At 39.8% G+C, this 27,919-nt stretch overlaps 1 protein-coding gene across 1 annotated transcript; it reads left to right on the top strand.

Moving 5' to 3' along the window:
- Positions 1 to 410: 410 nt before the first annotated feature.
- Positions 411 to 27,906, top strand: RAB39A (RAB39A, member RAS oncogene family). Its single transcript, XM_080687030.1, has 2 exons — positions 411 to 773; positions 27,357 to 27,906. The coding sequence occupies exons 1-2, from the start codon at positions 427 to 429 to the stop codon at positions 27,781 to 27,783; spliced, it is 774 nt and encodes a 257-aa protein (XP_080543156.1). The 5' UTR covers positions 411 to 426; the 3' UTR covers positions 27,784 to 27,906.
- Positions 27,907 to 27,919: the final 13 nt, after the last annotated feature.

A 27,919-nucleotide genomic window follows, 5' to 3' on the forward strand; every position in this document is an offset into this window, starting at 1 on the left:
TAATAAAAATTTGAAAAAAAAAAAAAATAAAAAAAAAAAAAAATAAATAAAGCAGCAACAGCAGTGACTCAGGTTCCGGCATCCCCAACTTCAAAACTCATAGCGGGAATCTAACCCTCCCTGACGCGTGTAAGAAAATGATCCTCACTTTTCATTGGCTGGCCATCCTGGAATGAAGACCTTACTTCATTCCCATTGGCTGTTGCTTCTGTCACGTCCCTTCACCACACCCACTTTCTCATCTGCGCCCAGTGAGCTCTGCGGGAGAGTGATTTCCCCAAATCGGGGCGGGAGCCCGCGCGGCCTCTGGTTCTCCTCGTCGGCGCGGTCCCGCCCCGCCCCCGGCCCCGGCCCCGGCCCCGGCCGGGCCGCCCCGCCTCCCCCTCCGGAGAGGGCGGGGTCCAGGAGGCGGCCGCAGCCGCAGGAATGTGCTGGAAGCAGGCAGGCGGGCACCCGGAGGTGCTGAAGGGACAGTTCCCGTCGCCGAACTTGCCTGGCGGCAGTGGGAAGGGTGGGGCGGCCCCGGAGCCGGCCCGGCACGTAGTGATGGAGACCATTTGGATCTACCAGTTCCGCCTCATCGTGATCGGGGACTCCACGGTGGGCAAGTCGTGCCTCCTGCACCGCTTCACCCAGGGCCGCTTCCCGGGGCTGCGCTCCCCCGCCTGCGACCCCACCGTCGGCGTGGACTTCTTCTCCCGCCTGCTGGAGATCGAGCCGGGCAAGAGGATCAAGCTGCAGCTCTGGGACACGGCGGGGCAGGAGCGCTTCAGGTAGGCCGTCGGCGCCGGACACCGGGGACCTCCGGCACCCGCCGCCCTTCCCCAAGCGTCGGCGTCGGCGCCGGAGCCCTGGTCCGGGAAGGCTTTCTGGCCCTTCCCCCTCGAAAGTGCAGACCCTCCATTCTCGCTTCCCCTTTGCCCCACCCCTTCCAGGGACGACTTCCTCCTCCGCAATTTCTCACTTCTTTCTTTGGCACCCATTTCCTGCGCCCCCTTTCACTCATTCCTTTACTCGCCTGAACCGGGGTCACCCTCACCGAACCCGCTCTTCCCCAACACGCTCTGCTCCTGCTGGTATTTTGATCCCCAACTCTTCGGTTCCCCTTCTGCCTTCTCCCCAAACTCAGCGTCCCTTGGTGCACACACCCTGCCCGCCACCCTCCGCGAGCTCCCCTTCTCCTCCCCTAACCTAGCTGCTTCCCCTCCGCGCGGCCCGGGAGAACTGCCAAGTAGGGTTCCCAGGTTCGTGATTGGTCCCTTTAGCTGCACAGCAGCAGTGCCCCAGCGCAGGTTCCTCCTGCATGAGCTCACCGAGCATCGCCGAGGGAGATGGATGCGGTAATGGTTTGAACACCTCGCAGCACCGAATGTGGTCATCAGAAATACTGGCATGACTCGTGGAAATGTGTCTTGTACGACAACTAGATGTGACATCAAGGGACACGGGCACAGCTCAGGGTTTTTTGCTTTTTTGTTTGTTTGTTTGTTTGTTTGTTTGTTTGTTTGTTTTTAAGGGTTGAATTCTCTTTACAAGTTTATCATCATTGGTGCTTTGGTGGGGAAAAGGTATACTGAGATTTGTCGGGAACTTTATTGTATTTATAAAGTTCCAAGGTGAATATACGTTTCTAAACAAGAGGGATTCAAATGAGTACTCTTACTGTAAATGTTCACTGAAACTCTGAAAGAAGGATTTCACAAAGGCGACTTACGTTATGTAGATAAAAACTAAATGTAAATTGTATACACTTCCTGGACATGTAAGACTGAATCAAATACAAAGCACATTTTAAGTTTCTAGGATTCAAGGACACTTTTTTTAGAGGAAGGTAGGGAATCTGATATGCTGTAGTCCTTGGAGATTTTTAAAAATTTCAAATCGATAAGCATTTTGCAGTCTTCAGCAAGTACTGGGCTTGCGAAATAAAGTACTCCATGAGAGGACTTCCCAAACATAGTTTCCCCTCACCCGCAACCAGCATCCATTCCCTATGAGATCATCCTACTTTTGTGAGATTGTTCCAGCATTTAAAGTTTTGGCTTCCATTCCCAGCTATGACACTGATTCATAGAGATAATAAGTGAACTGCTTAGCTTGCTTATACCTTAGTTTTCCTATGTACGAAGTGGAAAGATGGTAAGGGCAGCCCTTCAGAACAATGTGAAAGGTTTTTTATTTGAATTATACAAAACCCAGAATTTCATGAAGAACTTTTCTTCCTCTTCAGGAAGCTTCCATTAATTAAAATAATTTTCAAACTTCTGATTCCTCATCTGAAATGAAGGCGCTCTAAGGTTCCTTGTAGTTTTACCATTCTAAGATAGATTACAAATTCCTTTAGCATTTGCTAATAGCTCTTGCTTCACCCCTCTAAAGTGGACATAATAAAAATATATTTTGAATGCTTTAAACTTCTACCATCTACTATGAATTGCAACTACAAGAAACACGGGTGGTAAAATTTTATTGTGTCTAATTGTTTCCTTAACAGTGGTTCCTGAACTTACTGACAAGAGAGTACAGGATAATTAGTTAGATCTTAAAGAGCTTTCTGTTAAATAGATCATTCTCTTTAAGAAGAAAGTAAATAGTGATTCATCTTAAATACATTATTAAAGCCAGATGGTAATTTTCATAATAATATAAGAAAATTTAGGAAATGTTTACTGACAATGAGTCGTACTTTATTTTGTCTGGCTCTTTAATAAGATGTATTTACAAATATATACATATTTCAGTAGCTACCTCCAAATATTTGATTTTCTCTCATTTATCAGGATGTTTCACCATATAATTGCACTTCAAACAATTACTGTTAAATCACTCTGTATCTTCAAGAAAATACAGATACTTATTTTGAATAATAGATATCCTTGAACATTTATTTCATAGAAAGATACTATAGTTCATGAAGATACATTTCTGTCCGTCGTAATCATACCATCAGGACTTTGGGAATTTTATATTTGGAGGTTTTTCTTAGTTTAAATGTAAACTAACAAAAAGGAACCTCCTGCCAAAACCGGTTTGGCTCAGTGGATAGAGCGTCAGCCTGCGGACTGAAAGGTCCCAGGTTCGATTCCGGTCAAGGGCATGTAACTTGGTTGCAGGCACATCCCCAGTAGGAGGTGTGCAAGAGGCAGCTGATCGATGTTTCTCTCTCATCGATGTTTCTGACTATCTATTTCTCTTCCTTCCTCTCTGTAAAAAAATCAATAAAATAAAAAAATAAAAAGGAACCTCCTTTAGACAGCTTGGCATGTAGCTTGAAAACATAGACAAAATATCAGTGAGCCAATAATTATAACTCTGATTAGCCTTAGTTTTCTTTTTCCCCTCCCAGCTTAATTATGATATAACTAGAGGCTTGGTGCACGAAATGCATGCATTCGTGGGGTGGGGGGGTCCCTCAGCCCGGCCTGCACCCTCTTGCAGCCCAGGAGTGCTTGGGGGATGTCCGACTGATGGCTTAGGCCCGCTCCCCATCAGTCGGACATCCTTAGCGCTGCTGTGGAAGCAGGAGAGGCGCCAGCCGTGAGCCCCCGCTTCTGGATGAGCGGCACTCCCCCTGTGGGAGTGCACTGACCACCAGGGGGCAGCTCCTGCATTGAGCGTCTGTCCCCTGGTGGTCAGTGCGCATCATAGCGACTGGTCATTTTGCTGTTCGGTCGATTTGCAGATTAGCCTTTTATTATATAAGATAGACAAATAAAGCCTTTGTTTTCAATGTTCAGATTAACATGCTAGCAGACAATAACTACTTGCAAAAACTAAAAGGGAACAAAATAAAAATGAAGAAGGTTTAGAACAGAGATTTTCAACCAGTATGCTGCAAGCATTTTTAAAACATGCAATACCTGACTATTTAGTCAAGGGCACTGACCTCTTTTCTCTTAGATCATCAAATAAAAAATGGCAACAGCCAATACAACAATAGCTGTCTGGTGTGAATGAATCAAAATTATACTTTTTTTCTGTCAAATTGGCAAAAAATATATTTTTCTATGTGTTGCAGAATTTTAGTAATTAGTTTATGTGTGCCATGAAATTAAAAAGTTGAAAATCGCTCGTTTAGAAAAATAATGTATATGTGAGCATATTGTAAGTTGTAACATAACACATATATGTTAAATTATTAACACTACGTTTTAGTGAGGATAAATGTTAAATTGCTGTATTAAGAGAGTCAAAATTATAGCTCTGTCATTAAAGATAGAAGTTTATGTCACTTATGTAACAAGCAGTCTTAAGGTAAGTGATCCAAGTTGGAGCACCTCTCCTCCAGGCCATCATTCAGGTACTGTCCTTCTCATTTTTCTGTTATTCTTAGGACATAATCATCTTCATAGCCTCATATTCCAGATCAGGGGAAGGGAAAAGAAAACATCTAAATCGAGCAATGTTCCTTTTAAACAACTGAGACTAACATGGTACAAATCATTTCAGCTTTCAATTCACTGAGAAGAAATTAATTGCAAAGTTACACTTAGACTAGGCTACCATGTGGCCAGGAAGAAGGAAAGATGGATTTGGCATTGTTGGGGGTTTCAGAGAAACTCGCAATCACCACTTTTAATTTTTAATCATCACAGTGGAAAAGGATTAGAAAGGAAATAAGAATATTGTTTAACACAGTGTTAATAAGGATAACTATTGGAATGGCTAGAAGTATGGAGAAAACCAAATGTATAAATTTATTATTTTATTTATTTATTTATTTATTTTGGAATTCCCCTCCCCTAGGTGAAAGGCATCTCTTTGCCTTTCCTGCTTTTTTTTTAATTTTTTTTTTTATTTTTTACAATATACAAAATAAATCTATTACCGGATTGTAGATACAAAATAATTCCCCATTTACATGCAATAAATATTAATATTTCAAGAAAAATGATTTTAAATATAGTAATATTACCAAAAGTATACTAACATAGTATAATATCTCAAAAGATGTAGGAAATATTAAAAATCTGCAAGTAACAGGATTACTTCTAAACTATATTTTTTCCCTCTGGCTCTATTTTTGTTCATCAGTTTATGTTGTTCATTATATTCCACAAATGAGTGAGATCATGTGATATTTATCTTTCCCCAACTGGCTTATTTCACTTAGCGTAATGCTCCCCAGATCCATTCACGTTGTTGCAAATGGTAAGAGTTCCTTCTTTTTTACAGCAGCTTAGTATTCCATTGTGTAGATGTAGCACTGGTTTTTAATCCACTCATCTGCTGATGGGCATTTAGGCTGTTTCCAAATTTTAGCTATTGTAAATTATGCTGCTATTAACATAGGGGTGCATATATCCTTTCTGATTGGTGTTTCTGATTTCTTGGGATATATTCCTAGAAGTGGGATTGCTGTGTCAAATGGGAGTTCCATTTTTAATTTTTTTAAGGAAATTCCATACTGCTTTCCATAGGGGTTGCACCAGTCTTCATTCCCACCAGCAATGCAAGAGGGTTCCTTTTTCTCCACATCCTCACCAGCACTTGTCGTTTGTTGATTTGTTGATGATAGCCATTCTAACAGGTGTGAGATAGTGCCTCATTGTCGTTTTGATTTGCATCTCTCAGTTGTTTAGTGACTTTGAGCATGTTTTCATATGTCTCTTGGCCTTCTGTATGTCCTCTTTCAAAAAGTGTCTATTTAGGTCCTTAGCCCATTTTTTGATTGGATTGTTTATCTTCCTTTTGTTGAGTTGTATGCGTTCTCTGTAAATTTTGGAGATTAAACCCTTATGGGGGATAACATTGGCAAATATGTTCCCCATGCAGTGGACTTTCTTGTTGTTTAGTTGATGGTTTCTTTTGCTGTGCAGAAGCTTTTAATTTTGATGTAGTCCCATTTGTTCATTTTCTCCTTAGTTTCCATTGCCCTAAGAGTTGCATTGGTAAAGATATTGCTACAACATAGTCTGATATTTTGCTGTCTATGGATTCTTAAAATATTTTTATGGTTTCCTGTCTTATATTTAAGTCCTTTATCCATTTTTGTTTTATTTTTGTGTATGGTGTAAGTTGGTGGTCTAGTTTCATTTTTTTGCATCTATCGGTCCAATTTTCCCAATACCATTTATTTAAGGGACTGTCTTGACTCCATTGTATGCTCTTGCCTCCTTTGTCAAATATTAATGGAGCATAATGGCTTCGGTCAATCTGGTTCCATTGGTCTATATGTCTGTTCTTGTGCAGTTTTGAGAACAGTGGCTTTGAAATATAGCTTGACAACTGGTATTGTGATCCCTCCAACTTTATTCTTCTTTCTCGGGATTGCTGTGGCTATTTTGGGGGTCTTTTTATTCCATAGGAATTTTTGTAGAGTTTGTTCTAGGTCTGTGAAATATTCCATTGGTATCTTCATGGGGATTGCATTGAATCTATAGATTGCTTTGGGTAGTATGGACATTTTAATTATGTCAATTCTACCGATGCATGAACACGGTATATTCTTCCATTTGTTTACGTCTTCTTCTATCGCTTTTTTCAACATCCTGTAATTTTCCGAGTACAGGTCTTTTACCTCTTTAGGTAAGTTTATTCCTAGGTATCTTAATTTTTTTGTTGTGATGGTAAATGGGATTTATTTATTTTTAGTTTCTCTTTCTGTGAGTTCATTATTTTTTTAAATATATTTTATTGATATTTTACAGAGAGGAAGGGAGAGGGATAGAGAGCTAGAAACATCGATGAGAGAGAAACATTGATCAGCTGCCTCCTGCACACCTCCCACTGGGGATGTGCTTGCAACCAAGGTACATGCCCTTGACCGGAATCGAACCCGGGACCCTTCAGTCCACAGGCCGACGCTCTATCCACTGAGCCAAACCGGTTTCGGCTGTGAGTTCATTATTGGTGTAAAAAAAAAAAAAAGCCATAGATTTCTGTGTGTTAATTTTGTATCCTGCTACATTGCCAAATTCATTTATTATGTCTAGTAGTTTTTTTGATGGAGTATTTAGGGTTTTCTATGTACAATATCATGTCATCTGGGAATAATGACAGTTTTACTTCTTCTTTTCCAATTTGAATGCCTTTTATTTCTTCTTCTTGTCTGATCGCTATGGCTAGCACTTCCAATACTATGTTGAACAGGAGTGGTGAAAGTGGGCATCCCTGTCTTGTTCTTGTTCTTAGGGGAAATGGTTTTAGTTTTTGCCCATTGACTATGATGTTGACTGTAGGTTTGTCATATATGGCCTTTATCATGTTGAGATATGCTCCCTCTATTCCCACTTTGCTGAGAGTTTTTATCAAAAATGGGTGTTGGATTTTGTTGAATGCTTTTTTTTTCATTTATTGATATGATCATGTGATTTTTGTCTTTCAATCTGTTTATGTGATGTATCACGTTTATTGATTTGTGAATATTGTACCAGCCTTGCATCCCTGTAATAAATCCCACTTGATCATGGTGTATGATCTTTTTAATAGATTGCTGGATGCGATTTGCTAGTATTTTGTTGAGGATTTTAGCATCTATGTTCATCAGGGATATTCACCTGCAATTCTCTTTCTTTGTATTGTCTTTATCTGGTTTTGGAATTAGGATAATGCTGGCCTCATAAAAAGAGTTTGGAAGTGTTCCTTCCTCCTGGATTTTCTGAAATAGTTTGAGGAGTATAGGTGTTAGTGCTTCTTTGAATGTTTGGTTAAACTCCCCTGTGAAGCTGTCTAGACCTGGGTTTTGTTTGCTGGGAGTTTTTTATTATTATTATTACTGCTTCTAGTTCATCAGTTGTTATGGGCCTATTCAGGTTTTGATTCTTCCTGATTCAATTTTGGGAGGCTGTATTTTTCTAGGAATTTATCTATTTCAACCACATTGTCCAGCTTGTTGGCATATAGTTGTTCATAGTATTTTCTTACAATCCTTTGTATTTCTGTGGTGTCAGTGTTTACTTTCCCACTTTTGTTTCTGGTTTTATTTATTTGGGTCCTCTTTCTTTGTTTCTTGATGAGTCTAGCTAATGGTTTATCAATTTTGTTTATCCTTTCAATAAACCAGCTCTTGGTTTCATTGATTTTTTTGTATAGTTTTTTTTTTTTAGTCTCTATGTTATTTATTTCTGCTCTAATCTTTATTATTTCATTCCTTCTACTTACTCTGAGCTTTTCTTGTTGTTCTCTTTCTAGTTCTTTAAGTTGTAGGGTTAAATAGTTTACTGCTGATTTTTCTTGTTTTTTGATGTACGGCTGTAGTGCTATGAACTTCCCTCTTAGGACTGCTTTTGCTGGGTATCCCAGAGATTTGGGGCTGTTTGTGTTCATTTTCATTTGTTTCCAGGAAGTTTTTCGATTTTTTTCCTTGATCTCGTTGGTAACCCATTCATTGTTTAATAACATGCTAGTTAGCCTCCATGTGTTTGAATGTTTTGGGGTGTTTTTACTGTAGTTGATTTCTAATTTCATTCCACTGTGATCTGAGAAGATGCGTGATATGATTTCAATCTTCTTGAACTTTTAGAGACTTGTTTTGTGTCCTATCATGTAGTCTATCTTTGTGAATGATCCATGTGCACTTGAGAAGAATGAATATTCTGTTGTGTTGGGGTGAAATGTTCTATAAAATGTCAATTAAATCCATCTGATCCAGTGTATCCTTTAGAGTCTTTGTTTCCTTGTTCAGTTTTTGTCAGGAAGATCTATCCAGTGAAGTCAGAGGGGTGTTAAAGCCCCTACTATGACTGTATTGTTGTCGATCTCTTTGTTAAAATCCTCTAGAAGTTTTTTTGATATATTTAGGTGCTCCTATATTGGGTGCATATATGTTTACCAGGATTATATCCTCTTGTTGGATTGACCCCTTTAATAGTATGTAGTGACCTTTGTTGTCTCTTGTGATGGCCTTTATTTTAAAGTCTATTTTGTCAGATATGAGTATTGCTACTCCACCTTTTTTTCCTTTTCCATTTGCATGGGAATTTTTTTTTTCTCCCATCCCTTCACTCTCATCCTGTGTATGTCTTTTGTTTTGAGGTGGGTCTCTTGTAGACAGCACATAGTGGGTCAGGTTTTTGTATCCATTCAGCTACGCTATGCCTTTTTAATGGAGCATTTAATCCATTTACATTTAGGGTTATTATTGACAGGTAGTTACTTATTGCCATTTTAATTCTATCTGGCTAGGTTTCTCTCTGTTTCTTCTTCTCATTACACCAGTCCCTTTAGCATTTCATATAATGCTGGCTTGGTGGTGATGTACTCCTTTAGTCTTTTTTTGTCTGGGAAGCTCTTTATTTGACCGTCTATTATGAATGATAGCCTTGCTGGCTATAGTAATCTTGATCTCAGATCCTTGCTTTCCATTATTTTGAGTACTTCATGCCATTCCCTTCTGGCCTATAGAGTTTCTGATGAGAAATCAGGTGTCAGCCTTATGGGAACTCCTTTGTAGGTAACAGTTTTCTTTTCTCTTGCTGCCTTTAAGATTCTCTCTTTGTCTTTAATTTTGGCATTTTAATTATGATGTGTCTGGGTGTGGGCCTGTTGGGTTCTTCTTGCTTAGAGTTCTCTGTGCCTCCTGAACTTGTGTGACTTTTTCCTTTACCAGGTTAGGGAAGTTTTCTGCCATTATTTCTTCAAACACCTTCTCTATTCCTTTTTCCCTTTCTGCCTCTTCTGGCACACATGCTATTCTAATATTGTTACTTTTCACATTGTCCCACAGCTCCCTTAAGCTGTACTCCTGTTTTTTAATTTTTGTTTTTGTTTTGTTTGTTTTCTTATTGAGTGATGTTTTCAACTCTGTCTTCCAATTCACTGATTCGATCCTCAGCTTCCCCTAATCTGCTGTGTATTTCTTCCAGTGTGTTCTTTATTTGTGTTATGTCATTCTTTATCTCAGACTGTTCTTTTTTCATAGTTGCTCTATCTTTTTTCATGCTGTTGAGCATTTTTACCATCATTTCTCTGAACTCTGTTTCAGATAAATTTCTTATCACCACTTCATTTATCTCTTCTTCTGGAGAATTCTCTAGTTCTTTCATTTGGCGGTTGTTTCTTTGTCTCCTCATTTTGGCTTTCTGTTTGGGTTTGTGACTTCGTATTAAGTAGATCCTCTACATCTCTCAGTCTCTAGTGCAGGACAGTGTTAAAGGTTGTTTCTGACTAATTAGATCAGGTAAAGACTCAAAGCCTCCAGAGACTGCCGCTGCCTACAAACTGATAGGATTCCAACTTGAATTGCCCCCCAGACAATTGTCCTCAGGTGGGGTGAGTTTTTTCAACAGGGTGGGACAGTTGCTCCTGCCAGGAGGCTAATTGTTATTTTTAATCTCTTAAGTGGCCTCAGGGCAAGGTGGTTCCAATAGGGTGTTTCAACTGTCTTCCTGCCACATGTTTATGTGGGAAAGATGTCCTCTGCCACATGAGGGAATGACTCAGCCCAGGAAACTTGGGGTGTCTGCCTTCTCCAATTCAGTGAGTTATCTTTTATTTTGTTGATAATTTCCTTTTTAAATATTGTTTTTATTGATTTCAGAGAGGAAGAGAGAGGGACAGAGAGCTAGAAGCATCAATGATGAGAGAGAATCATTGATCAGCAGCCTCATGCATGCCCCCTACTGGGGATCACCCAGGCATGTGCCCTGACCCAGGCATGTGCCCTAACCAGGAATCAAACCACGACCTCCAGGTTCATGGGTCCTCCAGGTTCATGGGTCGATGCTTAACCCCTGAACCATATCAGCTGGGTGATAATTTCCTTTGTGTAAAAACTTTTTAGTTTGATGTATTCCAACTTGTTTTTTTCTTCTTTTGTTTCCCTTGCCCAAGGCAACATATCAGAAAAATTTTCTACGAGAAATGTCCAAGATTTTCTTGCCAATGTTTTCTTCTAGGATTTTTATGGTTTCTAATTTAACAGTTAAGTCTTTAATCCATTTTGAGTTTATAATTATGTGTGCTGTAAGAAGGTGGTCTAGTGTTGTTTTGTTTTTTGGCGGGGGGGCGGGGGGGTTGTATGTATCTGTCCTTTTTTCCTAATATGATTTATTGAATAGACTGTCTTTAGCCCATTGTATGTTTTTGCCTCCTTGGTCAAATATTAATTGACCATAAAGTCATGGGTTTATTTCTGGGTTCTCTATTCCGTTTCATTGATACATATATGTCTGTTTTTATGCCAGTACCATGCTGTTTGTTTTTTTAATATATTTTTATTGATTTCAGAGAGTTAGGGAGAGGCAGAGAGAGAGAGAAACATCAATGATGAGAGAGAATCACTGATCTGCTGCCACCTGCACGCCCCCCACAGGAACTGAATTTACAGCTTGGGCATGTGCTCCTGACCAGAATCAAACCCGGGACCCTTCAGTCCGCAGGCCGACACTCTATCCACTGAGAAAACTGGCTAGGTCGGTACCCTGCTGTTTTGATTACTATGGCCCTGTAGTATAATTTTACATCAGGTAGCATGATTCAAACTTTTCCCATAAAAAGCACTTTTATGAGATGAAGAAATAGCAATGTTAGCTGTAAGTAATAGGAAACCTCGAGGCTTCACACCAGATTTGGCCTTTTGTTTATTTTCCTTTCATATTATCTGACTTTTGAGGTGCTATAGTTTCAGCCATTGGTTATCAAGCTCAGAGAATAATGTCTTCCTAATGCAGTGCTTCTCAAAGTGTGTTCTGCAGAACACTCATCCTTTAGGATTCATTTTAAAAGATGGGTTCTGTGATCAAATAAGTTTGGAAATCCCTGTATTCCATATAGCATTCTCTTACATGTACATCATTAAGGCTCTAAGAAGTATTGTGGCAAATAAATCTGTTTAACTTTGATTAAACTAGCATTTCCAAAATTTATTTGAGGGACTATTTTTAAAATGTGAAAATCTATGATAACTAGTGTCTTAAGGAGTATACTTTGAGAGACACTACCTTAATGAGATGCTTTTGTCACATTCGTTGACCAGAACTGCTCAACTTTTGATATTTGGAGCAATGGAAGACCTGCAGACAATAGTTAACCAGCAAATTAACTTAGAAAAGGGCTATAAGCACTAAGTGCTATATCAGGGACCAAAACAGACAGATCAAAATCAACCAGAGAAAACAAACTTAATAAGGGAAAAGGGAATGTTAAAACAGACAAAGAAAAGTTGTTCTTAATTTCCTTAGAGAGATAATAGAAAAATATTGTAATCATGAAAGAAGAACGGGATACTATTTTTTTAAAAGAATATTCTGAGAACAAAACACTTTTTGGAAACATAGTAGAAAATATAAAACACTCAATATAAAGTTGACGAAATCTCTCAAAAAGTAGGACAGAAGGACAAACACCTAGAAAATAGGAAAATAAATTTTTATTAAAAAGTAGAGAATTAGTCCAAAGGTTCAATACACAAGTAACAAAAAGATAAGTCAGAAAGAAAAAAATGGAGAGAGAGAGAGAGAGGAGATATCATCAGTGAAGCAATTCAAAAATTTTTTCCAAGGTTTAGGCACTGAGTTTTCCAATTGGAAAGGCTCAGTACAATACATCAAAGACACATTGTCATAACATTCTAGAACACGGGAGCCACAGAGAAGATCCTACAAACTTTCGGGGGGGAGGGGGAGATCACATAAAAAAGATCAAGGACATCTAAATTACAACTAAACTACAGAACAATCATTATTCAGAACCACCTGAAACCTAGCCAAATGGAACTCCTACAACTAGAGATTTAAAGAAGGGGCTGTTGAGACACTGAAGGGGCTGGTCCCACATCCACATGTGGTGGATAAAAATTGGGAGGGATATCTCGACTGTAGAGGTCCCTGGAGGGGTCCCAGCCCCACACCAGGTCCCTTATCCCAGGGTTCCAGTGCTAAGAAGAGAAGTCCCCATAACTTCTGGCTGTGAAAACCAGTAGGGATTGTGGCTGAATGAGATGGAGGGTTGCTGGAGTCACCAGCGTTCATCTTAAAGGGGTCACACATGGGCTTACTCAGACTCACTTTCTCTGAGCTCCATGTCGGAACAGTAGCTCCAAAGACACCAGAGATGCACTGGAAGGAACTGGATTGCCTGGCGTCAGGGCAAGCACTAGATGAGCAGCTTTTTCCTAGAGAAAAGTGCTGGCAGAGGCCATTGTTCCTTTTCTGAGCCATCCTCACACAGAGCTGGCAGGGGGTGCTATATCTGTCTTCATGAACCTGGCTCACACTGTTCACCCCACCCTAGTGATTCCTTAGGGTGGGGTGAACAGTGTGGACACATACCTCCCAACCTGTGAGCCACCCAAGCTGTTTCTAGTGATTTTTCCATACAAATCGCCTATTTTGGCTCCTGTTTCAGACTTTACCAAAACCTCTCAAACCAGCAGCACCTGGCTTCAGCATGCCCCATAGCTCTTGCTAAGTGGCCCCAAGCCCAGTACTAATAGCAGCCAACCTTATTTCACAGCTTGGCTTCACCTGGGCACCTCCAAGCCCAGCACAAGTAGCAGCCTTCTGTAGATCACTTTCTAACTCATGCAGAGCACAGATGGAGGCTGACCTTGGCCTGCACCTCCCGGGAGGCACCAGAGCCTGTGCACCTGACAGACAACTTCAGACCATGTCAAAGCACCACCCAGCCACGTCCACATTCAATGGGTGGACTCTGCTGGCATCTGTGGGATGGATCCCTACACAGCTGATCCTGCATGTTCATGGCAGCCAGTCAGCCTGGGGTTAAATCCCTCCTACTGATGTTCCAACAATAGCAATTAAGGCTCAACTACAACAGAAGGGTGTATATGGCTCATACAGTAGGGGTCAGGAAACACTTGGAAGACTCAGATATAGCACCCCCTGGGCAGCTTAGGTGATCAGGGAGGCTGTGCCACTGGATCCCATAGAATACCTAATATATAAGGCCACTCTACCAAGCCAAGGAGACGTAGCAGCTCTACCTAATACATAGAAACAAACACTGAGAGGCAGCTAAAATAGGGGAAACAGGTCTCAAGTAAAAGAACAGAACAAAACTCCAGAAAGAGAACAAAAGAAAAAGGAGATAAGCAATCTACTAGATGCAGAGTTCAAAATGTTGATTATAAGAATGCTCAATGAACTTAGGAGAAGAGTAGATGAATTTAGAGAGAACTTCAACAGCATAAAAAAGGCCATGGAAACCATAAAAAGGAACCAGTCAGAAATGAAGGATATACTAACTTTAATAAAGAATCATTTACATGGAATTAATAGTAGAGTAGATGAAGCCAAGCATCAAATCAATGATTTGGAATATAATGAGGCAAAAAACACACATCAGAACAGCATAAAGAAAAAAGAATTTTAAAAAAATGAGGATAGTATAAGGAGCCTCTGGAACAACTTCAAGCATATCAACATTCACATTATGGGGGTGCCAGAAGAAAAGAGAGAGAGCAAGAAATTGAAAATCTATTTGTAAAAATAATGACAGAAAAGTTACCTAACTTGGTGAAGGAAATAAGCATTCAAGGCCAGAAAGCACAGTCCCAAACAAGATGAACCCAAACAGGCCCACACCAAGATATATCATAATTAAAATGTCAAAGGTTAAAGACAAAGAGAATCTTTAAACCACAAGGAAAAAGCATTTAATTACCTTTAAGGGAGCTCCCCTAAGATTCTCAGCTGATTTCTCAACAGAAACTTTTCAAGCCCGAAGGGATTTGCAAGAAATAATGAAAGTGACAAAAAGCAAGGACCAAGATTATTCTACCCAGCAAATCTATCATTTAGAATCAAAGGATATATAAAGAGTCTCCTGGATAAGAAAAAGCTAAAGGAGTTCATCACCACCAAACCAGAATTACATGAAATATTAATGGTTTTTCTTTAAGAATAAGGGGGAGGAGAGATAAAAAACATGAACAATAAAATGGCTATTAATACATATCTATCAACAATTGAATCTAAAAAACAAAATACGTGAACAAGCAGAACAGAAATAATCTCGTAGATACAGATAACATTTTGATGTTGACAGATGGGAAAGGAATTGGGGGGATGGATAAAAAGGTGAAGGGATTAAGTACAAATATGTTGTCATAGAACAGTTATGGGGATATAAAGTACAGCATAGGAGATATAGTCAATAACATTCTAATAACTATGGATTATGTCAAATGGGTATAAGTTTTATCGGGATGATCACTTGGTAAGTTATATAATGTCTAGTCACTGGGGTGTACACCTGAAACTAATATGATATTGTATGTCAACTGTAATTAAAAAATAAAAATGATTTAAATTTTTAAAAAAAGATCAGGAATCAGATTAACCTTAAATTTCCTTAAAATAACAGTTGAAGCTAGAAGACAATGGAGAAATTACTTTAAAATTCTGAAGAAATTTTGTATCTGACCAAGTTATCATTCAGCTGTGAGAGCAGAAATCAAAGTTGAAAGATTTCAAAATATTACCTCATGCATCTTTTTAGGAAGTTACTTGAGGATGCACTACACACACACACACACACACACAGAGAGAGAGAGAGAGAGAGAGAGAGAGAGAGAGAGAGAGAGAGAGAGAGAGAGAGAGAGAGAAGTAAACCAGGAATGAAGAGGAACTACCTGTGGATAAGGGTAAAGCAAATTCCCAGGGAGATGGTGAAGGGAGATCTTAGGATAATCTCTCTGCTGCAGATACCAAGGACAACCAGGCCAGATTGGAGCAGGGAAAAAGATTGTAGGAGAGATCGCTTCAGGAAGGGGAAATTGACAGAAAAAACTAATGCAAATTACCTTCTTGAAGGCAAGTGGTAGAGAGTTTGGGGTTGGATTATTGAAAACCACATGAAATTTAGAGAAAAGAAGAAGGAGGAGGAGGAGGAGGAGGAGGAGGAGGAGGAGGAGGAGGAGGAGGAGGAGGAGGAGGAGGAGGGGAAGAAGAAGAAGATGTGGTAGAGACTTAGTGCTCATTCATATTTGATGCCTCTTCTGGACACATGTGAGGAATAAATTTATCCTCCTGCATTTTGCAGAATCATGTGACTAATTGTGGCCAGTGGATTTGAGCAGAAGTTTCATGAGATGGTTTAAAATACAGCCCAGATTCTTTAACATTCTTCCTATCTAGATGTAGGTTGTTTGTTACTGCCCATAACCTAGTCTATCTTGACTAATACGGAAGATAATGATTAACTCTAAGGAAAATTAGTCATAGATTACTCCAGAGCTCAATAATGAAAAGAATCTCCATGGTCAGAATAACATAAGTGCTAAGACATGATCTTTCTAAAAGTATGATACCATCATTGGCAGGTTGGGGAATGGAAAAAGTAAGTGTGCATGTATAACTTTGATAAAAACAGAAAGAAAAAAAGGAAAAGAACATGATCTATGCAAAGGACTTGACAATAAAAATGACATAATCTCAGAGACAGAGCAAAATGAAGAGAGGATAAACAAGTTATGAATTCCACTATGTGCAGAGATATACCAAAGCACATGAGACAGAACAGTATAGAAGAAGCCAAATGGGAACAGACAGAAATCACAAAAATGGTCAGAGAATTAACCCAAGAAAAAATATTCTTTTTTTTTTTTTTAATTGTCTCTGGCAGATATTTTTTCCATTGATTTTAGAGAGAGTGGAAGGGAGGGGGAGAGGGAAGGGGAAAGAGGACAGAGAGAGAGAAACATTGATGTGAGAGAGCCACCAATTGGTTGCCTTCCCAACATGCCCCAACCGGTACAAACCAGTGGGCCAACATTATAACCACTGAGCAACACTGTCCAGGGCAGAAAAAAAATTTTTTATTATGTTATATCACATAGTGCACTGTGTTAGATGGAAAATAAAATAATCATGAAAAGCTGGTCATCATCATCTTTGTTCTGCAAAAGCATGCCAGAAAGCATTGAAATAAGTGAAATCTGTTATGTACACTTTCTGGTAAAATACCAAATAGAAAATAAGCATCATCACCTTATAGGCAATTAATGAAGCTAGAAACAATTTTCATTAATTTCCAAATAAATTATTTTGATTTTCACACATAACTTGTTTGCCTTCCAGAATCCATGGCAAAATACAATTTGAATTACTTTCTATTTAAATACAGTACTTTTTTTTTTTAAGAAAATGTAGATTATTTCACCTAAATGCTTAAAGTATATGTAATTATTCAGCCTACTTTTCTCCTTTTGACTTCACAGATTCCTACTATAAATCAAAAGGAGATAAGCTTTTTTTGTTTTTCTCTCTGTATTCTCCCATTTGCTCAGCATTCACATGCTGGCTGGACACAGTCTGACAAAATCTGAATTAATTAACCTGGCTCTTTATTCATTTACAAATATTGATAGGACTCATGTGTGCCCAGTCTGTTTTAGACACTTAGGGATATGGCATTCCAAAAGAACTGATAGGCCGAAGCCGGTTTGGCTCAGTGGATAGAGCGTCAGCCTGCGGACTGAAGGGTCCCGGGTTCAATTCCGGTCAAGGGCACGTACCTTGGTTGCGGGCACATCCCCAGTGGGAGGTGTGCAGGAGGCAACTGATCGATGTTTCTCTCTCATTGATGTTTCTAGCTCTCTATCCCTCTCCCTTCCTCTATGTAAAATATATTAAAAAAAAAAAACAAAAAAACAAAAAACAGAACTGACAGGAATCCTTGCTTTCACAGAGAAAGGCTATAACCAGATAAGCTGGAAAAACTATATAGGATATCAGAATGTCTTACCTGCTACAGAGAGAAATAGAGGATAAATGGTGAATAGAGCATGGTAGGGGTGATAAGAAGGCCTCATATCATAAAGTGATGATCTTTCATAGAAGGAAAATACAAGATGGTAAGGGAATAAATCCTCATATTCAAAGAGATAATATGCTCATTTTTCTTATCAGTATTATATATAACCTCCACAACCACAAACTAGATTTTTGATGAAAGACCCTGGGATTATAAAAGAAAACAATTTTAATATTTGTATGTATAAAGAAAAAAATGTTAAAAGCTTCAAATTTCAGAATCATAGGCAAGGGCAGGGACTGTTAGCATCAGAAATAATAAAAGGAATGGGAGACTTGTTTCATCTCCTGAAAACAGTGGGAAAGGCCCAGATTACAAGGCAGAGGTCGCAGTAAATAAAGCATCAACACAATGAATGTTCCCAGAAGGAGGAGGAGGAGTGTAATATCATAGTGAACAGAGGCTCTCCTGAGGCTAATGCTTTCATAGGCTGCTTGCTGCCCACAGCCTTTGGCATCAAAAGTACTTCTGGCCTCTAAATGCCTATTTTACAATTGGCAAAGCCACAAGATGGGCATTTTCAGGATGGAACATCTGGTTCACTTTACCGAAGTCAGCAAGTGCTCTAAATTTTGTTGCTTTTTAAGAGGCTTATGCATAGCCAACCAAGTTCATAATAACTGCATATAATCTTGCCACTTTCAGATAAAATTTTATATATAAGTAACTAGTATAAATAATCTTGAGCATTCTAGGGCCTATGAACTTTTGTCCTTCATATGACAACACCATCCTGCTTTAAGCACATTCCAGGAAACTAAATAACTGTTTAATTTGAGATATCATTGACATTTTTTAGAATGTCAGTAATCATGTCATTTGTGTCAAAAAATTATACAAATTCACCAAAGGATACCATTCACCCTTAATTGCACTGCTCTTACATTAAGTAACTCATTGTAAATGTAAGCAAACTTCAGTGCTCGCAATATCATTTATTGATGTAATTCAGGAATAAAATTAAAGAGGAAAATTAAACAGTCAAAAATGTTTATATAAACAAGGTAACCACACTTTTCTATTCTAAAGCAAACATACATATAAGAATAAATTTTGTGGATAAGTAAAGAAAATGTGATGTATACATATAATTGAATGTTATTCGGCCATAAAAAAAAGGAAATCCTACAATATGCTACAACATAGATGAATCTTGAGGACTTTATGCTAAGTAAAACAAGCCAGTCACAGAAGGAAGGACAATACTGCACGATTCCTCTTATCTGAGGGACCTAAAGTAGTCAAGCTCATGGAAGCAGGAAGTAAAAGAGTGGTTGCCATGGGGTGGGAGGAGAAGGAGATGAGCTGCTGTTCAGTGGTGTATGGGGTTTCAGTCATGCAAGATGAAAAAGGTCTAGAGATCTACTATACAACATTGTGCTATAGTTAATAATACTCTACTATGCACTTAAAATTGTTAAGGGTAGATCTCATGTGTTTTTCAGCACAATAATTTTTTAAAATAATGAACTTTGGCCTCATGAAACTTGAAAATTTAAAAATATCTGTGACTTTGATTTGTATTATTCTTTTCTTATAAAATATATGCAGACTGTATCAATCAGGTATTTGGTTGCCAGCAACAAAACCAACTTGAAGTCCTTAATCAAAAATGAAAGTAACTGGAAGCATATCTGAGGCACAGAGACTTGGTGGGAAACTAGAGAGACCAAAAGATCCCAGGAGTTCTGGGCAGCAAGAACCACAGAAGGCCAGGTGATCTCCACAATATTGTTGTCCCCCCCACCTTTTTTTTTTTTGCCTGTTTACCCACTTCCATAAGAATCCCCAAATGACCATAGCTCATTTGGCTCAATGGATAGAGCATCAGCCCGCAGACTGAAGGGTCCCGGATTCCATTCCAGTTAAAGACATGTACCTCAGTTGCAGGCTAGATCCCTGGCCCTCGTCGGGGTATGTGTGGGAGGCAACCAATCCATGTGTCAGTAACTGCTGGGAAAATGGATGTTAAGCAGTGACAATCCAGGTAAGAGAAAGTCCCTGTTGAGCCCAGTCATAGCCTCCATCTCTCCACTAAGACCTCTTTGAGTCCAAACTGGGGTGAAAGTTCTTAACTGTAGGACAGAATGTTTTGTTTCATTGATTATAAGAAACTCTCTGTCTCTCCCCCTTGCTTCCACTCTCTAAAAATCATTGGAAAATATCCTTAGGGGAGGATTAACAAAAAAGGGGGAAAAAAGAATCCCCAAATGGCCAGTTGGCAGCCTCAGCTAATCCAGAAGCATCATGTGGTTCTCTAGTGAAAGCATTTCTCCCTTGGATACTAAACCTTGATATTAGCACTAGAGGCCCAGTGCACGAAATTCGTGCATGGGGGGTCCCCTCAGCCCAGCCTGCACCCGCTCCAATCCGGGACCCCTCAGGAGATGTCCGACTGCCAGTTTAGGTCCGATCCCTCTCATAATCCTGGATCACTGGCTCCTAATCGCTCACCTGCCTGCCGGCCTGGTCACCCCTAACTGCCCCCACACTGCCAGCCAGGTCACCCCCAACTGCCCCCTCCCTCCGGCCTGGTCGCCCCCAACTGCACCCCCCTGCCGTCCTGTTTGCCCCTAACTGCACCCCCCTGCCGGCCTGGTTGCTCCTAACTGCCCCCCACCCCGCCAGTTTGGTCACCCCTCATGGCCTCCCCACTGGCCTGGTCGCCCCACGCAGCCTGCTGTGCAGTTGTTTGGTCGTCCCTCACTAACCCCCCTGCTGGCCTGGTTGCCCCATGCAGCCTGCTATTCAGTTGTTTGGTCATCTCTCACTAACCCCCTGTCGGCCTAGTTGCCATAAGCAGCCATCTTGTGAAGGTATAATGGTCAATTTGCATATTACATCTTTATTATAGTTTAGAGTTACAAGGATTAGGAGCAACAAAAACGTTTAGTAACTCGTTAAGTGTAATTGTGAGAGGCACCATCACCCCATTTTCACCCCTTGTTTTGCAAACCACTGCATCTATTTATGGCGGGGGAGGAGTTTGGGGAGAATACCATCTACTCCATTCCTCACTGGTTCAGAACATACACATCTTGAAGGATCATGCTAAAATTTTACAAATCTGGACATGAGCATAACTAAATCGACGGATCACGAGAATTCTCGCTTCGTATTACACAATGTTTTACAAAGTATCATACTTTAAAACAGTGGTTCTCAACCTTTCTAATGCCGCGAGCCTTTAATACAGTTCCTCATGTTGTGGTGACCCCCAATCATAAAATTATTTTCGTTGCTACTTCATAACTGTAATTTTCTACTGTTAATGAATCGTAATGTAAATATCTGTGTTTTCCAATGGTCTTAGGCTCTACAGCAGCGGTTCTCAACCTGTGGGTCTCAACAGCAGCGGTTCTCAATCTGTCGCGACCCACAGGTTGAGAACCACTGCTGTAGAGCCTAAGACCATCGGAAAACACAGATATTTATATTACGATTCATAACAGTAGCAAAATTACAGTTACAGTTATGAAGTAGCAACGAAAATAATTTTATGGTTGGGGGTCACCACAACATGAGGAACTGTATTAAAGGGTCGCGGCACTAGAAAGGTTGAGAACCACTACTTTAAAAAGACATTAGCTTGAAAGAACATGTAATAAATAATTTCAAAATACAATGGGTATTTCATTTTAAAGCGTGCCTTTAACATTTATGTAAAATGTTTTTTGCCTCGCTCAATAGAAACTTACCTGGCCACTGGGTAAAGCTAGCAATAAAACTACTGGTCCTCAATGTGTTAATACCCATTCCACAGTTTTATAGGACAAGATGTGACAATGACAAGAACACTGAATTCCATGGCACCAGGCTATTTCCCTATCTCTTCCTCTGTTAAGTGAAGTCTTTGGTCTGTATCAAAGTATGAGATACCATGGCTGTATAAGGCATTCCATAAATTCATGGATGGTGGTGCAAGTATCATTTGAATCCAGATTAAATGTCTGTTACAGTGAGGACATATCAGTGTCCCCTTCATGATGGCCCTCCCAGAGTAAAGTATCATATCCAAGGTGTCAGTAGCTGCTGGGAAAATGGGTGTTAAGCAGTGACAATCCAGGTAAGAGAAAGTCTCTGTTGAGCCCAGTCATAGCCTCCATCTCTCCACCAAGACCTCTTTGAGTCCAAACTGGGATGAAAGTTTACTGAATTAACTGTAGGACAGAATGTTTTGTTTCGCTGATTATTAGAAACTCTTCCATAGAGAGGTTTATGGTGACTATTTACATAGGATACAAGTATTCACATCCATCTACATACCTCTTCCCCAATACCTCCTATTTTAGCCCTCCAATCTTGTGTTTTTGTTTTTTTTCCAATATGTCAAACCCTTATTCTCTGCTCATGAATTGGTGTAGATTCTTACCTACATCTCTCCATCTCTTCCTCTGGGAGAAGTTCCACTCGTGGGAGGGTTTATCTTTTCCACTGACCTTCAAGGTGAATGGGGCTGACCAATGCCACCATATTGTTTCCAGCCATCTATAAGGCAGACTCGAATTTTTTTCCTCTTTTATTATAGGGAAATCCAGATAAGACCATACACTGAGAGGGTGCTGCGGGTGTAGATGTGCTTGGTGTTTGAGCCTTGTTACTCTGGGTCCCCTCAGGTTCCAACCCTGTTCCTGCCTATATATATGACTTCTGCTTGGTGACAAAGTTCCAGCCTGGTGAGTCAGAGAACACATAGCTCTTAATGAGCACTTAGGCTGCAGTCACTTGGTGTTCCACAGCCAGGCATTTATTTGGTCTCTCATCAAAGAAAGTTTGTAAGCCACAAATGGTTTCTCAAAAACGAAATAGCTCTCGACAGTGAGAGCATGCCTTTATTCCAAAATGCCACTCCTGTAATTGTCTAGTGGAACTTTCCCAGGCTTGATAGAGCATTCCAGTCTGCTATAGGCACTTCGGGTCGGCTCTCACATTAATATTTCTCTCTCTCTCTCTCTCTCTCTCTCTCTCTCTCTCTCTCTCTCTCTCAAAATCAATGAAAATATTTTTTAAATAAATTAAAGAATTATAGTAAAAACATGTTTGTGGGCTGTGAGATATTGATCAAAGAGTAGATTAAATTTTGCAGTTTTTGAGGTAGTGAGCAATTCTGATGATGAAAAGGAAGTGGATAAGAAAGGCAGAATGAAGGGGAAAGTCCATTAGAGACAAGAAAATCAAGAAACTTAGAGATGACATCAGATAGTTCAATGGATGCTGAAAACAGTGATCAGAAGGTCAGGAATTGAGATAGAAAGAAAAACAAAACAGAGTGCTAGTCTTCAGTACATGGAGAATGACCAAGCAGTTGGCAGATGACAACAGATGATTCTGATGGCATAAGCCTCCAAGGAGCAGGGAATTTTTTCACAACAGGGTTGGGAGAGAATCATTATCTGGAAGTGGCACTGGGGAGGCAGAAGGCACCTCCTGATCATATGAAATGAGCAACATGAGCACGCTGCAGGAAAAACTGTTCTCAGGGACAGGCCGGTTTCGGTTAAGGCAAGGAGGAGGAGAAAACATTCTGAGAGAAGATTGTTCTCTGAAAGTGGGATAGGAGTTGCTAATAGTGTAGCTTTCTAGGTAGGTTTAAAATATATATATATATATATATATATATATATACACACACACACACACACACACACACACACACATACATACATACTAGAGGCCCAGCATGCACAAAATCGTGCGCGGTTAGGGTCCCTAGGCCTACCCTGGCCTCTGTCGCTGGCCTCTGCCACCCTGTGACTGAGAGGTGCTCCATGCACTTCATGGTGGCCAGTCATCCGTTCGGTTGTGATAGCACCTGGCTCTTTATGTATTAGGATACCAGGTCTTCCACTTGGGAGGAACAAGATGTGGCTAAGAGCTTATAACCCTGATCCATGTCCTTCATAATTCACCTAACCCATCATACCACCATCACACTGGGTTTAGGGCAGCCTTGGGCAAACTACGGCCCGCGGGCCGGATCCGGCAGTTCTATCCGGTTCTCTTGCTCTCCCCTCCGCTCCTTTACTTTGAATTTATATTAGTTCACACAAACACTCCATCCATGCTTTTGTTCCGGCCCTCCGGTCCAGTATAAGAACCCATTGTGGCCCTCGAGTCAAAAAGTTTGCCCACCCCTGGTTTAGGGTATGCTGTATCCCTTTTATCAGTATTGCCAGAGTATAGTCTCATAACTCTTAATTCTCCCATAATGCACCTGAGACCAAATTGTAATCCATTCATATATTTCTCCCTTCTCTTTTTCCCTATTTTTCCTTTCTTTAAATCATCCATTCATTCTGTGAGACTTTCAAAGCCCACAAGAAATAGACATAAAGTAACATGCAACAAGATGTCATTGCTTATAAAGAATTGCTACTCATCATCAACTCTTGAATTCTTTACAGGGAGCCCTACCTACCTAGTTCGTTTAGTATCTATTCCCTACCTCTTTATACCTTCAAGAACTTCTAGAGATCTAGATGTCCTGACTCAAGAGAGGAGATCCAAAGAAAGATAGATGCTTCCTTGCCCTCGCTGTTAAGACCTGCCTTTCAAGTTTCAGTTTTCAGCCTGAAGGCCTGTCTCTTCCCCTAAATCAGCGATCTTCAACCAGTGTGCTGCAAGAATTTTGACAACATGCAATACCTGACTGTTTAGTCAGGGGCACCGAATGCTTTTCCCTTAGATTGTCAAATTAAAAAATGACAACAGCCAACACAATAATAATCCAGTGTGAATGTATGAAAATTATACCTCTTTTGTGTCAGATCAGCAAAATACTAATATATATATATATTAGTGTGGCACAGAATTTGAGTAATTAGTTTATGTGTGCCATGAGATGAAAAAGGTTGAAAATCACTCTTATTGTTCAATTATATTATTATTATATAGGAAATGGTAGGTGTCATATTAAGACCCTTTATTCTAACTAATCATAAGGGCTGTTTTATAGCATAATTGCATATACTTTGCTGTAATTTTATTTTACAGAATTATTTGCCAGCTGTATTCCAAATGTTTTCAAAATTAAATACAAGGTACTAGAACACATGGCATTTCCTACAGTGTAAGACATGCCCCTGCCTAATATACAAGCATTTATTTCAACATTGAGTTTTCAACCACAAAAGCATGTTTGCTTGTTGTTGTTTTTCATCCTCACCTGAGGATTTTTATTTTATTTTATTGATTTAGAGAGAGGAAGGGAGAGAGAGAGAGAAACATCAATGTGAGAGTGAAACATCAGTTGTTTGCCTCCTGTTCGCCCCAATGGGGATCAAACCCGCAACTTAGGTATGTGCCCTGACTGGGAATTAAACCCACCACCTTTTGGTGGACAGGACGATGCTCCAAACAACTGATACACCCAGCCAGGGCAAATACATGTTTTTAAAAATTATACAAATGGTAAATTAAATAGGACAGAGAATAAAAGTAATGCAGACTTAGTGCTGAATAAATTAAAGCTTTCAATCTTATAATATAACCTTAGTTAGGTTTCTCCTAAGACACGACACATCAGCATAAATTCACACATATAAAAATGAGTAGCAAAACAATAACAAATCAGTTACCCCTCATTTTTTTTTAAAAAAAGCAACAACTGAACTGAACTGCATTATTTGTAGCCTGCTAAAGAGAGTGGGAGATTTTTTTTTTATTGTCAATGGCTGTATAATATAGTAGTCCTTGAGAAGATATTTTTAAAATATAATCACTTGAGAATCTCTCTGGTGGGAATTCTGAGGAGAAACAGGAAAGCAGAAGAAATGGCAAGAAAGGGGTGTAAAATAACTTTCTTCACACTCCAAGCAAATGGTACTTGTGGTATTGGGTCACAGAACTGAGCTGTAATTTCAGCAATAGGGATAATGAAGGTTTGCAAAATTTGAGAATACTAGATAATCCACTGATCCTCTGCAAAGATCTTTGATGCATCATCAAGTAACAGATGAGTTTGCTTAACACGTTAAGCACCATATCAATCACCGGTGACTGACACTATACTTTCCATCCGGAAGACAAAACAGGCTGGGCGCTTAACAAGTTAAGGATGATCTCAATTCGAAAAGTCATTGACAACTTGGAAACTGAGACACATGCAATCTCTGGCTCATATAACACTTAGTGCTTTCCCTCCAATAAAATTAATCAGTATAACAAATATTAAGTGATATCTATCATTTGCTAGGTAATATGATTATTACGTACATAAATTAAAAATATTTGACCCTCAAGGAGTCTTGAATTTAGTGGAGACATACCAGCAATTCCAATCAAAACTTTTGAAAATTGATATCCTGGCAGTATGCCAAAGGTCTAATGGAATATAAGAGGAGTACCTAAGAGAGGTGGAGAGGGAGAGGTCAATGGCAGAAAAGGCTTCTCATATATATGGTTTTAGATCTGAGTCTTGAAGGAGACATAGAAGTTTGCTAGGCAAAAAAGGATAGAAGATGTTCTAGGTAGAGAAAACAACATATGTACTAGTAAAGGCAAGAAGAGAAAACATATCAAAAGGTAAGAAATATAAAACAGTATAGGCCTTGCTACCTTGCCTCATGTTCAGTCAGAAACAAATGGGACACTTGAAAGATTATCTGAAAAGAGTTTAACGAAGTAACTATTTACAGAAATGTGGGAGAGGTCAAGGGCACCAACAAAGGATGGTGAAGCTATTCAGGAATAGTAACAGTGGGAAGCCACTGACCACCTGTCCACAAGGGGCAACTGAGGTGATGAAATCTCCAGAACCTGGTGAAAGCCATAGCCATGGGGGTGAAGCTACCCAACAGGGGCCTTGATCAGAAGCAAAGGAACACAACGTTATCATTGTCAAGTCACAGCCTGGGTTGGGGTTAGGGGATGTCAATACCTGTTCTCCCTTCCAGTCTCCAGCAGGCACCTCCCACTGGCTGAACCCCACTGCAAGCAAGACGGCAAGGGAGTCTGGGAAAGCTTTCTGTAAAGGGTCAGCTTCCCGAAGCCCAAAGAGGGGAGACTAAATCTGGAGAAGCAAAAAATCACTTGCATAACCTTGGCCAGTGTGGTTCAGTTGGATGAGTGTAGTCCCGTGCACCAGAAGGTTGCCATTCAGGGCACATACCCAGGTTGCAGGTTCCAGTGTGGGAGGCAGCCGATGTTTCTCTCTTTCCCTCTCCCTTCCTCTCTCCCTAAAATCAATAAAAACATTTCTTTTGAAAAATCATTAGCGTACCTCATCTCACCTCCAAACAATGTTCTGTTTCTTTAATAGGGATAGCATAGGACTATATATATAGCAAGTTTGCCCTTTTTTCTTCTCTAATAGAAAGGAGCTTGTTTAATTTAATGACTGGGAGATACGCTTAAGATCTGGTTTGCTAGCAACCTCTGCCCTTCACCAAATCTTTCTGTGTGCCTATTTTTAACTACAATGATGTAATAGTTATTCTTTCATATATTTAAAAATAATAATCCTAAGACAGTGTGAGATGCTTATTTGTCTATCTAAAAATAACGTTTGTCAGTGGTTGTTCACTTAAGACACTATATACTTGATTTATAAATTCTAGTTAAATCACAGTAAGGTATCTTCAAATTTTATTATGGTGCAACTTGTCCTTTTACAACGTTTTTTTCTATTTATTTTTCAGATCAATAACTCGATCTTATTACCGCAACTCAGTTGGTGGATTTTTAGTATTTGACATTACTAACCGACGATCTTTTGAACATGTGAAAGATTGGCTGGAAGAAGCAAAAATGTATGTACAGCCATTTCGGATTGTATTTTTGCTAGTGGGACACAAATGCGACTTAGCTTCAATACGTCAAGTTACAAGGGAAGAAGCTGAAAAGCTGTCAGCGGACTGTGGTATGAAGTATATAGAAACCTCAGCAAAAGATGCTACAAATGTTGAGGAATCCTTCACTATCTTGACAAGAGACATATATGACCTTATCAAAAGGGGAGAGATTTGTATTCAGGATGGCTGGGAAGGGGTGAAAAGTGGTTTTGTTCCAAATACTGTGCATTCTTCTGAGGAAGCAGTGAAGCCCAGGAAAGAATGCTTCTGCTGACTTCAAACATGCCAAAGAACCGTCAAGAACAGGTGGACGTCATTCCAGGATAGATACCACCATCAGCACTGTTTTGTAAGGTGTTTGACCCAGAACACTACAAGACTCGGTGTTTTGCTAAAATATCAGGCAAAGC

This window comes from Plecotus auritus (assembly GCF_963455305.1).
Source record: "Plecotus auritus genome assembly, chromosome: 9".
NCBI lineage: Eukaryota > Metazoa > Chordata > Mammalia > Chiroptera > Vespertilionidae > Plecotus > Plecotus auritus.

Coding starts and splice junctions, on each gene's coding strand:
- RAB39A (XM_080687030.1), top strand. CDS start 427: ATGTGCTGGAAGCAGGCAGGCGGGCACCCGGAGGTGCTGAAGGGACAG. Junction 774..27,356: donor GCGGGGCAGGAGCGCTTCAG/GTAGGCCGTCGG, acceptor TTTATTTTTCAG/ATCAATAACTCGATCTTATT.